The sequence below is a fragment of the Musa acuminata genome, chromosome BXJ1-7 (genome assembly GCF_036884655.1).
Source record: "Musa acuminata AAA Group cultivar baxijiao chromosome BXJ1-7, Cavendish_Baxijiao_AAA, whole genome shotgun sequence".
Lineage (NCBI taxonomy): Eukaryota > Viridiplantae > Streptophyta > Magnoliopsida > Zingiberales > Musaceae > Musa > Musa acuminata.
The window spans coordinates 6504080-6520588 of NC_088333.1; the positions used below are offsets into that span (position 1 = coordinate 6504080).

The following is a 16509-nucleotide window of genomic DNA, read 5'->3' on the forward strand; positions in this document are numbered from 1 at the left end:
ACAACTACAGCTGCTGAAGCCACCGCGGCCGTCCACCCTAACGACCAAGTCTCATTACGTGCGGAACAGCGTATCTCTTCGTGCCTCGATAGCAGATATGACTTCATATGCATGTGGAGATTGAGCTGACGCCCGCTCCACATCACGTTCCACCGGATCGAGCCAACGGAATAGGCTCCACTGTTGGTTCTATTATCCGAATTGCCCGCTTCTCACTTGGCCACTGTGGGTCTCTGGTAGTGGCAAATTTGTAATAGACATGGATGTCAATGGCTTCTCATCCAATTGAATCCCCGGTCTGTTCACCCACTCCTCAGGTGTGGTGCAAAGTCAACACAGGAAGTCTCCCGACCTATCTCAGCTCCTTCGATCATAGGTCACAACCTGCCATTAAAACAGAAGGGAAAGGTTTCAACTCAAGATCTCATGCCACGAGTGGAATTAAGATCTTGGATGAATGCAGCAGTTCATGCCACACTGAGGACCGAGAAGCGCAAAACCCTATATCTCCCCCTCTCCCTCCCCCTTCAGGTCAGTCATACCCATCGTCAATCCCCTCTGTTCCAGCCAAGTCGATCTTTTTTGGAGTCGATAGCTAGAATCGAGCTTGTAATCTTATCTGATGTTGTTCTTGTTATTAACCTTTGGAACTCTTCTTCAGAAGAAAAAGAAGATGAGAACTGTTAAAGCTGCTTGATTATGCCATATCTTTGTGTACCTTACTGCTTTGAGCGAAGGAAACTTGGATTTGCTTGTATCATGTAATTTTCCTACAGCTAACTGGACCGATTGTGTCTGATAACAATATTAAGGTCGAGCTTTCTGAGTGATCGAATTGGGTATGGATGCCACACTCCTTTTTTTCCTGAAAATGTGGATTCTGGGGATTTTGATGTCCTTCAGCATTACCTCCTCCTACTCGCATCCACCTTACAGAGCTGAACAGGTTGTGGCTGCCGCCGTAGAAGACCCTTTCGAACCCCATGACCATACTCGATTCCCTGAGGTCAAGAAACATTGTAGGTCTTTCCTGTCGTCAGGTCACAATTTGCAGTTGGATGTCAACAGGGCCAATAGCCTCAAACAGGAGTTGTCGTTTGCCAGGGGAGACTGGAGGCAGGCCTCCGGTGAGGCCCCTCTTATGCCGTTTGACACGAGTGATGCTGCACAAAATGTTTCGAACCTTCCTGATCCCTTGCGTCTTGTTACCTTCGCTTTGAACCATGTCGATCTAAACCGCAATTTTCATAGTTCACTCAATGTCAGTGGAGCTTTGGGTTTAGGGATATCCAGGAATGGTACCGCTCCGGAAGCGGTTCGGTATCAGTTCCCAGAATTCCAGTTTTGGCCAGGGAGTTCGCAACTCAGGATTCTTTTTGAAGGTGTTTACACTGAGTCGGAGGAGAATGGTGGAGAGAGGGTGTTGTGTCTGTTGGGAAGTGCTTTGCTCCCTTCCCGTGAGGCAGATTCCGCCAACCCATGGGAATGGGTGAAAGATTCAGGTTTGAACAAGTACCAGCATCCGCTTTTGCAAGACGACCAGATTTTGCTTGTTCTTCGCTACCCCAAGGCCTTCACCTTGACAAGTAGAGCTGTCCGTGGTGAAATGAAGAGTTTGAACAGGCAATCGAGCCCTAGATACTTTGATAAGATTCAGTTGTCTTCCCAGCTTGGTCCTTACTCAAATTATGAGTTTGGATCAGAAGAGCATGTTTCAAAGTCATGCACTCCATACCCTTATAGAGATGACATAATAGGTAGCCAATTTGAGGTCTATAGAGGATCTGGGTTCTGTGGAATTCTTGATCAGTTTGCCTCTGGTGAGATACTCAACATTGTGCCGAATTGGAACTGTAATTCAACTGATGAGTACTGCAGTACATTGGGGCCTTTTGCATCAGAGAAGGAAATCAATGCAACCGATGGTGGGTTTGCCAATGTTGGGCTTATGATGCAAGATATTAGGTGTGAGCCAAGAATTGGTACGAATAACTTGAGCTATGCAAGAGTGTCTGCAGTGTTTAGAGCCATTCCTCCATGGGAGAATCAGTACATGGTGGCACAGAGAACAGGTCTCAATGGTCTGACTCTTACAGCGGAGGGAATATGGAATTCTTCTGCTGGACAACTCTGCATGGTTGGGTGTCTCGGGCTTGGTAATGGAGGATGCCACTCTCGCATTTGCTTATATGTCCCAACATCCTTCTCCATTAGCCAACGCAATATCATATATGGGAGAATAACCAGCGTCAATAATACAAAGGGTGTCTTGCATTTTCCCTTGTCATTTGAAAAGCCTGTGCACCCACTGGAACTGTGGAATAAAATGAGTAGCAATCCTTTTACTACGTACAAGTACTCGAAGATCAAGCTTGCTGGTGCTTTTCTTGAGAAAAGTGAACCCTTTGATTTCAGTACTATTATAAAAAAATCACTCCTAAGCTATCCAAGAAAAGGGGATGATGGTGATGACATGATAAATCTTTCCAATCTTGCAGATGATCTCACTCTTCATGTGCCAGCAGTGCCAGAGCCAATACCCAAAGTTCGTATAGAGAGGCCATTCCTTCGGATGGAAGTCCTTTCTCTTGGATCACTGTTTGGCCATTACTGGGCATTTTCTAATGTATCATTCGCAAGAAGCCAGAATCTCCAACCTTCTAAATCTATCTCCACTGAGCAGCAGCTGCTTCTGAATGTATCGGCAGAGCTGACAGTCTCGGGGAATCTTTACACCAATGTTTCAGTTCTCTACTTGGAGGGCATTTATAACCCCATTGATGGAAGAATGTATTTAATAGGCTGTAGAGATGTACGTGCTTCATGGAAAATCCTGTTTGAGAGCATGGATCTTGAAGGTGGATTAGATTGTTTAGTTGAAGTAAAAGTAGAGTACCCACCAACAACCGCACGGTGGCTAATGAATCCAACAGCAAAGTTCTCTATTAATAGTCAAAGAAATGATGATGATCCTCTACATTTTAGCCCAATCAAGCTCCAGACACTTCCTATTTTATACCGGGGGCAACGTGAAGACATACTTTCCAGAAGAGGTGTTGAGGGAATTCTACGGATTCTTACATTATCAATGGCAATCTTTTCTATTTTAAGTCAACTCTTCTACATCAGAGACAATGGTGGTGTTGTTCCTTACATATCTCTTGTCATGCTTGGTGTCCAGGCACTAGGTTATAGCATTCCTCTGATAACCGGAGCTGAGGCATTGTTTGCAAGATTCTCATCCGAATTTTATGAGAACCCATCATATACGCTTGAAAAGAATCAATGGTTCCAGATCATTGACTACATGGTGAAGATTCTTGTGCTGAGTGCTTTCTTACTCACCTTAAGTCTTGGTCAGAAGGTAGTGAAATCTCGTATCAGATTACTCACACGGGCCCCACTGGAACCAGGACGAGTCCCAAGTGATAAAAGGGTACTTCTTATAAGTTTCGGCATCCATGCAATTGGTTTTCTGGGAGTTCTTATAGTGCATTTTGTTAATGCCTCTCGGAGACCTGTTTACCAGGAGGAATACTTGGACCTGAGAGGGAATAGCCATAAAGTGCATGAATGGGGAAATCAACTAGAGGAGTACGTAGGTCTCATTCAAGATTTCTTTTTGCTTCCTCAAATCATTGGTAACTTTTTATGGCAAATTGATTGCAAACCACTGAAGAAAACCTACTACATTGGAATGACAGTGGTTAGGCTTCTTCCACATGTTTATGATTTTATAAGGGCTCCAGTTTTCAACCCATACTTCTCAGAGCAGTATGAATTTGTGAACCCAAGCTTAGACTTCTATTCTAAGTTTGGGGATATTGCAATTCCAGTGACTGCAGCTGTTTTTGTTGTTGTGGTGTATGTTCAGCAGAGATGGAACTATGACAAACTAAGTCAGACACTGAGATCAGGGCAGAAAAGACTTCTTCCTTTGAGTTCCAGGGTCTATGAGAGGCTGCCCTCAGTGTCATTTGAAGCAGAACTTGTTTCTGGTGTCAATGAAACTGAAACACAGGGAAATTTGGACAAGGAGGAAACATAATGGACACTTGGGAATGTGTTTCCTGATATGCTATCTAGGTACTATTGTAATGTCTTACCAATAATGTTTTTGAAGCGCAGAACTCTTTTTCTCTTTTGGAATAAAGCTGTAGTTGGACCATGAAGATAATCTGAATTTCGACAGGTAAAAAGATGCACTCATATTGCAAGATTGCCTAAAGATTTTCTTACCATTGGATCAGCACCACTACTATTATGCATGGGTTGGTTTTTCTTTTTCTTACTTTTTTTAAATCTGTTTTATTATGGCTAACATCTCCTATTTATGTTATGATTATCAGGATTTTGAAACATGAAATTATCTCGTTACTTCTGGAAACTGACTACAGATTAGTCTTATATGCTGAAATGTTGATCATGAAAAAAAAAAAATCAATTCTATTGGTTTTATGTGTATTCTAAATGATACCAAGGGTACATATAATTAGAGCCAAGGTGATGTTGCTAGTACTGATATTTCATAATTCAGGACATTGGATGTGCATCATTAAATCAAAATATGCGAAAACTTTATATTAAAAAGCTAGAGATTCTAGTAGCAAAATTGTATTAGAGAGACCAGAAACTTTACTTGCACATGTGTTGAAGATTAGGCTGATAGATGTTCTAAATGAAGCAAATTGGATGGGTTGTGTACCTCAAAAAGCCCGCTAGTTATGGACCAAATAATACCTGACAGAAAATTTGAATGACTTGTGAAGTTTGCAAAATCTTTCCTTGCAGACGACAGTTATGTAGCACTGTACCCTGAAAGCATGATTAGGATGTTACCTATGGAGTATGAGTTCAACATTGCAAGACATGGCATGTGTTACACACTACTATTTGTGTCGTCCTGTTTCGACAACAAGCAGCAGCAACTATTTACAATTATGTTCTAATTTTTCTTGGCAAAATATTCATTTGGTAACTGAAAGATCCGTCTGTTGCGGTGATTTGATGAGGACATGAACTGTTCATGTCAATTTTGTGAGAGGTTTGAGTGGCTGCTCAACTTCTTTTCTCAATTTTGTAGCCTTTTCTTCTGCTTCAATCAATGAAAACAAGTTGTGGCCAACATGAAATGTTGAGATTGTTTTAGTATTACGACCTAATAAACAACTGAACTAAAGAGCCCTGGGAACAGATTTCAGTCTCCAGAGGTATCAGAATCCACATCAATTTTCTTTTAAGCCTCTTTCTTTGCATTTTTTTATCTGAACAAATTTAAGATTCCAGTACAGATACACTAGTGTGAGACTGGGGATGAGGTATAGGCAGCAAGCAACACTGCATGGATATGAATGTTGGATTGGCTTGAGATCAAAGTGTAAATGTATGCAGAACATCATGTTCATTACTTCTACAAGCTCGAATTTGTTACTTGATGTAACCAGAACTACATCAGAAGTATGTTATATGTGAGGAGATCAAAGTTGTTCTGATGATAGAGAACTACTGCTCCACAGATGATGTCAGATTAAACTCTGGTGAGTTTGGCAGATGGTGCAAACATGCTCACAACTCAATAGTCTTCCTGCCACTTAAAATAAAGAGCAATGAGCAGCAAATAATCTTCAACTTGATATTATTTTCTTGAAATAAGAAAATTAGAAGAGAAATGAGAGAGAGAGAGAGAGAGGACATTGGGAAAATTTTATCAGGTTGGATTGATAAGAGAAAGGATACCAACTCCATTGTTTCTTTTGGGAATTGTCTCTTCTGTATCCAAACAAATGGGGAAACACCATTCAACTCTCTGTGATAACTCTTTTAACCCTTTCAACTATATGTTTTTGTATCTTTCAGATTGTATAATACTATTTGGATGATTGACGTGTTCGACTAGCTAAGGTTGTATGCGTTGATTTACGTCTTTTCTTTTTTTATTTTGATCTAATATGAAAGATTGAATTGGTCGAATAAAATAGTAGAAATATTATGTGTGGGAAATGATAATTATTGGGATCCTCATTTACCACATAAATATAGTTGCATACTTTGTGATATATAGCTGAATCCCAAAGCGTTTTATTAAAACTATGATATAATCAATAATAGGCGTTATTTCCATTGGTTTTTTATATTCATAAAAGATGACGGCCCAATGTTACAAATGATTATACCGGTTTCAAGATTTGCTGTTGTATCGTTACGATGGGTCTTTTTATTTACCTGCGGAAAAGGAGCGAAGGTCGAATGCGATGCGGAGATCCGATTTTAAACTGCAATGATAGGGTTCCGCTCACCTTTCTTCCTTCCCGTGCCTCTCATGAAGTCGCAGGCAATCGAGGGTTTCTCGGCGAGTGGGGTAAAGGACGGGATCTTGTACCTGATTCAGCGCTGCTTCTCGCGATCTCGATGGTAAGATTGATTTTAGTTTCCGGAATCAGATCCGTCGTAGCGAGATGCATCCCGTGCTAAATTTGTGTAATTCTGTATTTTTTTTATAGGTTTTGGTGAATTTGGTCTGAAATTGTTCGGTTTTATGTTTGTTTCACCATATTTTCTCGATGTTATGCCTCTGTACCTAATTCATGCTGCATTTGTGGGTTTTTCCTCTGTTTTGTGACTTAAAAGATTGGTATTGGTATTCAACTTTCTCAAAATCTTCTCCTTTTCGCTTGCTTTTGGTGCCTACTTTCTTCTACCGTTTAGAAAATATCAAAATATCCTATTAGCAGTACCCATTTTTTTCAGTGTGCTCTATTCCAGCCAGTTTGGTTTGTGGTTTCCGACTTATCTTCCCACCCAAAATGTAGGTAAAGAAGTCCTGCTATTAATTTTCATTGTGGGTTATTATATTGTTAACCTTAAGGCCAGTTAATGTGTATTGCAAATTTTGATATGTTTATGAATCTACGTTTCTTTTAAGAATACTTATGCCAAGTCTACTGATCTTCTCCTCTCGTCATCCCCAACCTGTTCATAGCAGATATGGCTTGATAAAGCGAAAGATAGGTTGAATACCAATGCAAACCAAGATTTAATATCCGAACTACAACTAATAGACTAGATTTCATTTTGTCCTGTCATCTTTTAATTTTTCTGGGTGCGTGAAATTTTATAACACCTCGATTTAGTCGCACATTGGAAGCGGTCAAAGACTCGGATTGATTTATAATTGCCTGCTTAACATTCTAGTTTAGCATTTTGACACAGTTGTTGAGGCTTCATGATATCGGATTGGATTCTAACAATTGATATTAGAACCGATCTAATATTATGACATGATGAGAGGTCCGAGTAGAAAAATGGATGGAATTAGAAAGCATGTCGAGTCGTAAAGGTCTATACCTCACATTCTCATACTAGGGTCTGATTTTGAATGTCAAACCCCGTTGAGTGAGAGAGATGGTATGTCTCGCATGGACCATTGGACTAGCCATGTTTCGGTTTTGTTCACTTGGAGTTGCATTTTACCTGAGTCGATGGCAGAGTTCAACTTCTGTATGAGAATCCTGAAAGGATATCCTTTTATCTGGACCTACAGCTTCAGTAATCTTGTGGATAAATTCTTTTGCGGCTTAAGTCTGCTGCCTGGTTCCAAAAGGGTGTTCACGTTAATTGCGGACTGCAAAAAACATCTTATTAATCAATTTGTTTAATGAACAATTGGTGGGCAAAAAACATCTCCATTCTCCTTTTTACAAATTTGATCTCATTTTGCGATTTATATTTATGTAAAGAAAGTTCATAGTTGCTTGTGGTCTACATAGAAATTTGTATTAAGGAAATCATGCTGGAGTTTGTGAACTTATTCTGATTAGCTCATGATTCTAACTAGTGTGTAATGATAGTTGATTTTAGATGTCTTACCCTACATGCTTTATTCTGGCAGTATTAGCTATGGTTCTTTAGTGAGCACCACAATGGGAGTAGCAACTTGGTAGAATTCACAGATGGACTGGACTATAAGGGGGATGAACAGCAGAGTGAGGACTATCTTTTTAAAATTGTTATGATCGGTGACTCTGCTGTTGGAAAATCGAATTTGCTAGCAAGATTTGCCCAGAATGAATTCTACCCGAATTCCAAGTCCACTATAGGTGTTGAATTTGAAAGATGGAAATTGATGGGAAGAAAATCAAAGCTCAGGAATGGGATACAGCGGGTCAGGAACGTTTCAAGGCCGTAACATCTGCCTGCATATTATGGGGGGGAGCTGTAGGAGCTCTTCTGGTGTATGATATCAGCAGGCATCAGACCTTTGACGGCATCGGTCGGTGGCTGAACGAACTACATGGTAAGCACCAAATCTTCTATTATGTTTTTAACGAGTGTCATTTAAAAATACTGAACTATAACTATGTTGGCATTCCATCTTTTAGTCTTAATTGTTGGGAGTTGCCACATAAATCATGTCATAGATATTTAGTGTTTGGTTCGGTTCTTACAGTTGCTGATTGCCGATGCCTAATAACGGAGATCCTTAGTTCTCATAAGAAGCCACGGAAATTCCCAATGTTCTCGTTGATCATTGCATTATTTTCGTCGTTCATAATCACAACAATCATTCACGGTAAATTTTTTTCTTAATGTGATAGTACGTATCTTCCGTTGATAAAATTAATGATGGTAAATGAAGCTATATATTTTCCTTTTATAACTATGAAGATTTTAATATAAATTTTATAAATCTAAAAATCAAAATATTAAAAAATTTAATTATAAAATATAATCTATGATTAACCATTAATACATAACATACTCAAATTTAACGGGATCACAGCCAAAAGTTGCAGTAGCATAAAAAATGATGAATCGGGACAGTGGACTTTAAAGACCCGAGGCACGATTGTGTTTTCTTCTGGCATTACACAAAGATAGTGATGCTGACAATAAAATAAAATAAAATAAAACGAAAAGTAAATTTCACAATGGAAAGCCTCGATCCTGAAGAGCACACGACAGGAATAGCTTTCAGGAGCTAGATTTATACTGGGGAGATCCTCAACAGAGGGAGGGCTTTGCTGGCATTCAAAACAAATGTACACGACCACTAACTCAATCAGGCATTTCCTTTGCCTTTATGATGAAGAGCTGCACTGTAAACAGCCTAGTCGGCATGGCATGCCTTAGCAAGTAAATAGGGTCTTGTTCTTGTGCCAATAGTTGAATGGAAAAACAGAAACTCAGTGTAGATGGGAATCAGCCGCCGCATATGTTACAGTTGGGCAATAACAAAATCTCACCAGCGAAAAAGAGACTACCACGCTAGGCAGCTAAATCTAAAATCCACCTAAGAATCACGGAGAGAACAACCGGACATTCGGTGATGCCTACCTCAATCCGCCAGACTATCTAGGAAGCTTTGCAATTCCCTAAGGCCCTCCGCTGATATGCTTCTTTGAACCCGAGGCCGTGGAGCAGTCAGCACAGGAGGCGGCTTTGACTGGAAGCACACTAAAACCACTGCAAGATTGTCGCTGCTCTTCCTCTTCAGGGCTTCGTCGACCAGCTCCTTGCAGCAGACGGCTGGATCATTGTGCTCTTGGAGCTTCCGGCGTGCAAAGTCCACCGCATTCTGGCTGAGGAAAACATCCCAGATTCCATCACAACCCAGGATCAGAAACTCATCATCCTCGGTCAGCCTCATTTTCATCACCTCGGGTTCTGCACTGAGAGGGCCCAAGCCATCGTGATCCTTCATCCCATTTATGTGCCAGTCCCCTATGGCACGGGCCACATTAAGCAGCCCATTGAGGTAGCCATCGTAGACATGACCCCCCAACGCTTCAATTCGCTTCCGCTCCTTACTGCAGGCTGGCTTGTGATCATGAGACATCTCAATGGCCTTTCCACGGCGGCAAAGAACAGCCCGGCAGTCTCCAGCATTTCCAACCACCAGTGACCTGTAGAATCAAGAAAGGAAACACTTGACAAAGACATTTGACAACATGAAATGAATGCTCGAAAATGGCAGGGCAACTTGAAATATGCCACTGGGGATGGTTCTGCTGGTACATTCCCCATCTATTTGACTGCATATATCCATCAACATCAATGTTTGGTACACAACAACCACACTACAAATCATTCAAAATGTTAACTTCTAATTTAATTAGTACCTTCCCATTGCAGGTGTTAAGTAACACGTTTATTAAGAAGTTTTACATATAGAATATAGGGTGTTATTACTCCAACAGAAGCGGACTTATAAGATTCTATAAAAATTCTGCATGGTTTATTGCCTAGTGAAACAATTACAATAAAGCAAAAATACATAAAATATTTAATCTAAACAAATATATCTGAGTACATCTACGATAATAAAACAAATGCTCAGGTTATACCAAGAACTATTTCTTAGCTCACATGATCTAATACAGCAGATCATATGGACTACTTTCATGATTATAAAAATAATAAAGAGAAAAATTAAGATGGGTGCGAAATAATTGATTAACGAACTTGAGCACAAAGTGGTCCTGACAATGGTAACATGTGCAAACTATTCATAAGCAAAACTAGCAGAAGATCTACTATGATCATGCACAACATATTAAGCAACCATCTCGTTAACAAGTGTGTGTAAACTGGTCAGATGTCAATTCCTATTTAAAATGAAAAATAAAACATAATTCGATCTAAAAGAAATGACAAATTAACCAATGAGGATATCTTCTTTTATCACCAACTTTGCACCTCTATCTAAAAAAGAAACGACAGGAGGATCAAAGTAATCAATATAAATTTCTTTAAACACTGGGAAGATCTTCCAGTTCAAAAGGTGAAAAACACACTTAGGAGTACAACTAACAAAAGTATCAAAGACCCTTCTCAATTGAAAAATGTAAAGCAAAGGCCTGACCTTCCAATAACTAGTGCAGCCAGTGCAGTCGTCCCGGAAGCAAGAGACGAGTTGACAGAGCAGACTTCTGCAAAAGCAGTATCTGTCTGCAAGAATGCAGAAGCAACCGCTCTCTCAATCTCCTTTGGAAAATCCTCATCCTCAAGGAGAAATCTAGGCAGGTTGTTGCAAGCAAAATCTGCAGCATGCCTTCCGCCATGCCCATCAAAAACCTGCCAACAGTGTATTTTTACACAATCGAAGTTAGCAACAGGTGAGAATGCAGCAATGTAAAGATGAAGTCTAAAAAAATGACAGCAAGAAAGTAGACTTCGTGATCCATCTATAGTATGTCACAGTATCTATATACGTAGTTCAGGATAAAATCAACATAATGCAGTCCCAGCTGAGCAGCATTTTACAGAACAGAATATACTAATGACTAAATATGAACTTTGCTTGGAAAGGATTCAAGATCTTTGTATGGCAAGTTCACCATATTTATTGGAACGCTATATTAAAAAAAGAAAAGAAAAGAAACGTCATGTACCCCGTAGAAGGCACTAGGCCCTTCTCCATAATTTTGGAGCCCATAATCTAGAATGAAATTGTCAGAGCAAACATATGCATCCTCCATGGTATGCCGGAATCCTATATCAGTCCAAGCCCCAGACCGTAGAATTGGGAGAAAGTCAGTTTCACAACCCTCACTGCTTTTCTCAACCTCAATAGTAACGTCCAGCAGTTTTGTCTTTGCCTGCAGCATTAACTTCTATTATGAGACAAAATCATTGTGGTAACCACAGAATCTATTGTGGCAATACTGAAGTTACATGGAAATAAGTCAAAGTGATTACACAAGACCTACTATTTAAGATAATTCTGTTTAATGTTGCTATATCGTCAGTTGCAATTTTTTTTGTAAATATCACGAGTCCTGCTAGTAGCATTTCTACTGTAAATTGTAATTTTGTCCATTGATGGGCTAAAAGATACATCCATCAAATTTTACATATAAAATCAGCCATAAACATCATGATAACAGAACAGGTTAGAGGACGTTTTTTACTATTAATGAAATACCAATACAGAAAAAGGACAAAAAATATCAACTATCTCCAAGAAAGCCCACAAAAATGTTTTATCCGACAATATAAATTTCCATTGATCAGCTTATATTCCTCTTGCTTTATATTTTTCCTGGATTGAGTAGAAGTTCATTTTTCTTTCATATCAAGTAAATGCCCAAGTTTCATCAGATGCTTTCAATGAAAATGTTACCTGAAAAAACAGTCAAAGAAGCAGTATCACATAGAGGACCCACCTACCATGCTAACAGGATTCATGCATTATATCTAAAGAAACATGTGGACAATTAGAGCTTGTTTTTTCTTAAAAACTTGTTAAATAGATGAAGTAACAGATTTTTGTTGTTAAAGAGCACCAATGAAGTCAAAGAATGACTACTACATGAAACTCTCTTATACATAATAGATTCATAATATAAACACTGTAAGAAACAATCTGAGGTTTAAAGCATTATTGTCACTTGGAAATGGACATGCATGTAAAGTTGTAAATAAGAAATCATTACAGAAGCATTAAAAGTTATATACTCTAACTCGCCACTTATGAAAAAAGAAAATTTTGCAAAGGGCGAGTGATTTGAGTCTAGGATCTTTGTGATAAATTGTCAAAGTCTTTACCATAAAACACCTTTCCAATTACGAAAAACTAGCTAAAACAAGATACATATACATCATTATTAGGACAAACTAGTTGTATATATTCACAATGTCAACAAATGATAGCTTTTAATAGAGCAACAACATCTTCCACAAATACAATGGATAATCATTTTTATCTAAGTTGTTATATTATAAAGTAATGGACAAACTCATGATACAACTGCTAAAAAAAGAACAATCATGTGATTTAAGACACAACGAGAAAGTCATGACGAAGTAAGAAGTTGAAGTTCTTCTAGAGTCTTGATAAACTATATGATTCAATTCATGCAATTTTACTAAACTCATAATAGATAAACTTATTAGGAAAGTTATTCCATGACGTATGTTATAAGTTGTATATGTTATAGATAAAATAATCAATTAGACTAGGAAATTGGAATACATGTTTTCACATTTTCTATGATCATAACCCAATATTTCTTTTCCAATACACTTCCACAGCACTTATGGCAGAGTCTCATGAAGGTGAATAAATTACACATTACACCATCTACCAATCAACAAACTAACCATGGTAGTGTTCAACAAAAGAGACAACATCAAACTTGTTAAACATCTCATCAATAAAATTTGCCTTTGTTAATGCAACGTGAAGAGCTCTACTTTCCAGCAACATCATTTAAGTGCATTCTTAAATGCTAGCCACATCATTATTCATAGAAGACATTCTTTTTTTATAGTCAATCTCCCCAGCACAAGAAAAGAAAGGAGAAAAACCCTAAAACTTAGATCTTTATGATGCAGACAACAATGTCTTCGCTGCAAATTGATATCAGCGTGCACAAAAACATATAAATACACTAATCATTTTGATCTTGAAAAAAAAAAAAGGCAGAAACAAGAACGACAACAATTCGGAGTCGTCTACATAAATCCTGACACAATCGGTGCTTCGAATTTTACGGAAAAAAATGTCGAAATACTAGCACAGATACGACATTATAAAGATCAAATCTAACGAACGAAAAATATTGGAAAAGAACAAGAAGACGGAGGAGGACTTACAAGGGAGTCATGGCGACCGAGAGCCGACTTACAAGGTGACTCGCCATGGGCCCCGCCCAAGAACTGCCGATACGCTCCAGCGAAAGGGTTTGGCGGCCGACCGTCGCTTGGTCCCCCATTCTTTCCAATACCATCATCACCACCACCTCCGAAGCTCCCCTCCATCTTGTCACATCCCACCTTCTCCCTCTCAATCAGCTCCACGAAACCAACCGACCGCAGATAAGAAACGCCCACCCGAAGAGACGAAGCCAAAGAACGAAACGGAAAGAAAACCACCGAACGGAATCCCAAACGGTGAGCTAAGAAACCGACGGCAGAAGAATTCCCAGAGTGGCGATCGCTTCGCAGGCACGCCTCCTCCCTCGATCTCCACGCAAAAAGAGGATGCCAAAGGCCTCTCCACCCTCTAGGGTTTTCAGGGTTTGCTTGCGGGCACGGGCTCGAGCACACAGGCCAAATCGAGACGGACTGTACGCTTTGGTACCCGCCTAGGAACAGACGACCGGATCCCGTTCAGTGACTCTGCTGGAAATAGCGCTTGCAATTGGGTCCTCGAGAGCCCAACTCCTCGCAACGGACGGTTCATGGATGTCTCCGGCCTCTGGTGGCTTCCTGGCTCGAAACGTGTCCAAATTTTAAGCGACCTGTCCGTCAATCGGGCGAGTAATGGAGGAACGCATCTTACATCCGGTCGCATAGAAACAATAGTAAGAGAGGATACTGACCGTTCGATTCATAAAAGAGACGGACGAGATTTTTTGTCACGTGTACACGTTCGTGTGAGTTAGAAGGGTGAGATGGCGGACGCACGTGGCGGTAGGCCACTTCTCGAGGCGCTCCCCGACGTGATAAATGCACCCCCTCGTTGAGTCAGACGGGCTCGTTTTGCGCCGGAATCGGCTGGTTGGTATCAACCACAAGCCAGCTATGAGTAGATAACGGAGGTATAGGGGGTGCGTTTATCGGAAGGCCGTATAGTGGAGAGATCGTATCGAGTCGTCCGGCGTTTCCTGTACAAATGGATGATGTACGACTGTTGCCACGAACAGGTCCGAGGAAGATTCCGTTCGTATCAGATTGGATCTGTTTGTATATAATTCCCAGGGATTATTTCTTTTCTTTTTTTTTAGGCACTCGAATTTATTTTTATTTACAGAGATAAAATTCGCGTCTATTAATCCTTATATTTTGTATTTATAAGAGCCTCGAGAGCTTACTTACCATTTTATAGATATATATTATTAAATATATCAATAGTCTTTGAATTCAAAATTAATTTTTATTATTTTAGATATCGGATCGATCCCAATAATCCATCAAACTCGTACGTACCAATATATTGATACATAATATCAATATTTATTGATGATTTACTATAAAAAAAAGGAAAAACATGAAAGAGAAATATGTGAAAAAGAAAAAAAAAATAAATATATATTTAGGAAGAAATTAAAGAAGAGGAAAACAATAAGAGGTGGGACTTGAAAAAAATAAAAATAAAAGGGAAACAATCGTGGTGACAACATTGTCATGAATCAATGGCGTCATGGAACGATAAAGATAGTAATGACATCGTAAAACAAAATGCGAGGTAACGATAACAATGCCAATAACAACGTTGTAAGCGAAAAAAAAAAACTCATCTTCGTGAGTTTTTATATATATATATAAATGGGTCATCCTAAACCGGAGTGATTCGCACATCAACCATAAGCATATTAGTACTGCATCATTTGTTTTGGAAGATACAATAATCCATGTTCAAAATGATAAAAATATTGTAGATAATTTCTTATGAAATCCTCGTATTTTGAACTTTTATGAATTGAATCATATTTCAATTTAAAGCTTATTATTTGTAACCCTCATTTTTTAATATTGATAAAAGCTTTTAAAATATAATCCATAACTTTGTATTATTTATAATTATAATATTATCGATTTTATCTTTTTTCTCTCTCTTATTTTGTTCTTGCTATGTTATCATCGATATCGTTCAACCTTGCCTTATATCATTCAACCCCACTTAATATTTTGACGAGGAGGAAGAGAATAAAGAAGGAAAAAAAAAAAAAGGAAGCATGAGAAAAAGAAGAGGATGAAGAAAGAGATGAACAGGAAGGGGAAAGGAAATTAACATTTTTATCATTTTTATAAAATAAATTTTTTTATATAAAAATATTAATAAAAAATAAAAAAAAAAATTATTATATAAATAATAATAAGAGAAACTTCTTTTGTTTTACCATGAGAGATCATAACATTTTTAAATATCCAAAATACTCTCATTGTTTTATATATACGCGAGCTTTACAACTATAATACTTTTGAATCGAGTTAGAGTATTCCCATCAAATTTTTTAAAAAATATTCAATTTGAAACATGTCTCCTAATTTAGTTTCCAAGGATTTTGACATATAATATTAAGTCTATAAGAACGAATTTCATTCTCATCACTTATTATTTGTAAAAAATATATCTTAAAAATTTACGTAGGAAAGAGTCTCGCCACTTATCATTTTTCTTATTTGAGGAGACAAATGATTCTTAATTTATCTTTTTCTTGATATATTCAATTTTGGGATATATACCAAAAAATCCAAGCAATCATATTAATTTCTCATACGTCCAGTTATATTATTTCGGTGCATCTATATAATCCTTTATGCTTCACGGTCCATCACGGCCGTTGGAGTCTCATCTCGTGCCACTTGATCAGAACGCAATCGTGTGATCTTGTCCGTCAAAATCAATTTGTACATCCCGTGACCAAATTACCCATCGACTCAACTTTTCCACTGGTCGACCCGAAGGGGCATTTTGGTCACCCGCGACGACTCCTCAACGCACGCCGATCACCCCAATTCCTGCAACTGATTGATGGAGACCGACCTGACAAAGGCTGGCCC

General features: G+C 38.8%; 2 protein-coding genes and 1 long non-coding RNA gene across 4 annotated transcripts; 2 read left to right on the top strand and 1 right to left on the bottom strand.

Moving 5' to 3' along the window:
- Positions 1–296: 296 nt before the first annotated feature.
- LOC103990287 (uncharacterized) lies at positions 297–4394 on the top strand. Of its 2 annotated transcripts, none has more exons than XM_009409368.3 (2): positions 297–531; positions 662–4209. In XM_009409368.3, exon 2 carries the CDS (start codon positions 842–844, stop codon positions 4046–4048), a length of 3207 nt encoding a protein of 1068 aa, XP_009407643.2. In that variant the 5' UTR covers positions 297–531; positions 662–841; the 3' UTR covers positions 4049–4209. The 2 variants fall into 2 exon arrangements, with proteins under 2 accessions (XP_009407643.2, XP_065047439.1); XM_065191367.1 differs by having other exon boundaries at positions 375–4086; positions 4193–4394.
- Positions 4395–6127: 1733 nt separating this feature from the next.
- Positions 6128–8445, top strand: LOC135679883 (uncharacterized). The gene is made up of 2 exons (XR_010515354.1): positions 6128–6411; positions 7889–8445. It is a non-coding gene; the product is annotated as an uncharacterized LOC135679883 (long non-coding RNA).
- Positions 8446–9050: 605 nt separating this feature from the next.
- LOC135678491 (probable protein phosphatase 2C 57) lies at positions 9051–14046 on the bottom strand. The gene is made up of 4 exons (XM_065191372.1): positions 13597–14046; positions 11391–11597; positions 10862–11073; positions 9051–9902 (listed from the first exon to the last, which is right to left on the bottom strand). The coding sequence occupies exons 1-4, from the start codon at positions 13759–13761 to the stop codon at positions 9335–9337; spliced, it is 1152 nt and encodes a 383-aa protein (XP_065047444.1). The 5' UTR covers positions 13762–14046; the 3' UTR covers positions 9051–9334.
- Between the last annotated feature and the right edge of the window lie 2463 nt (positions 14047–16509).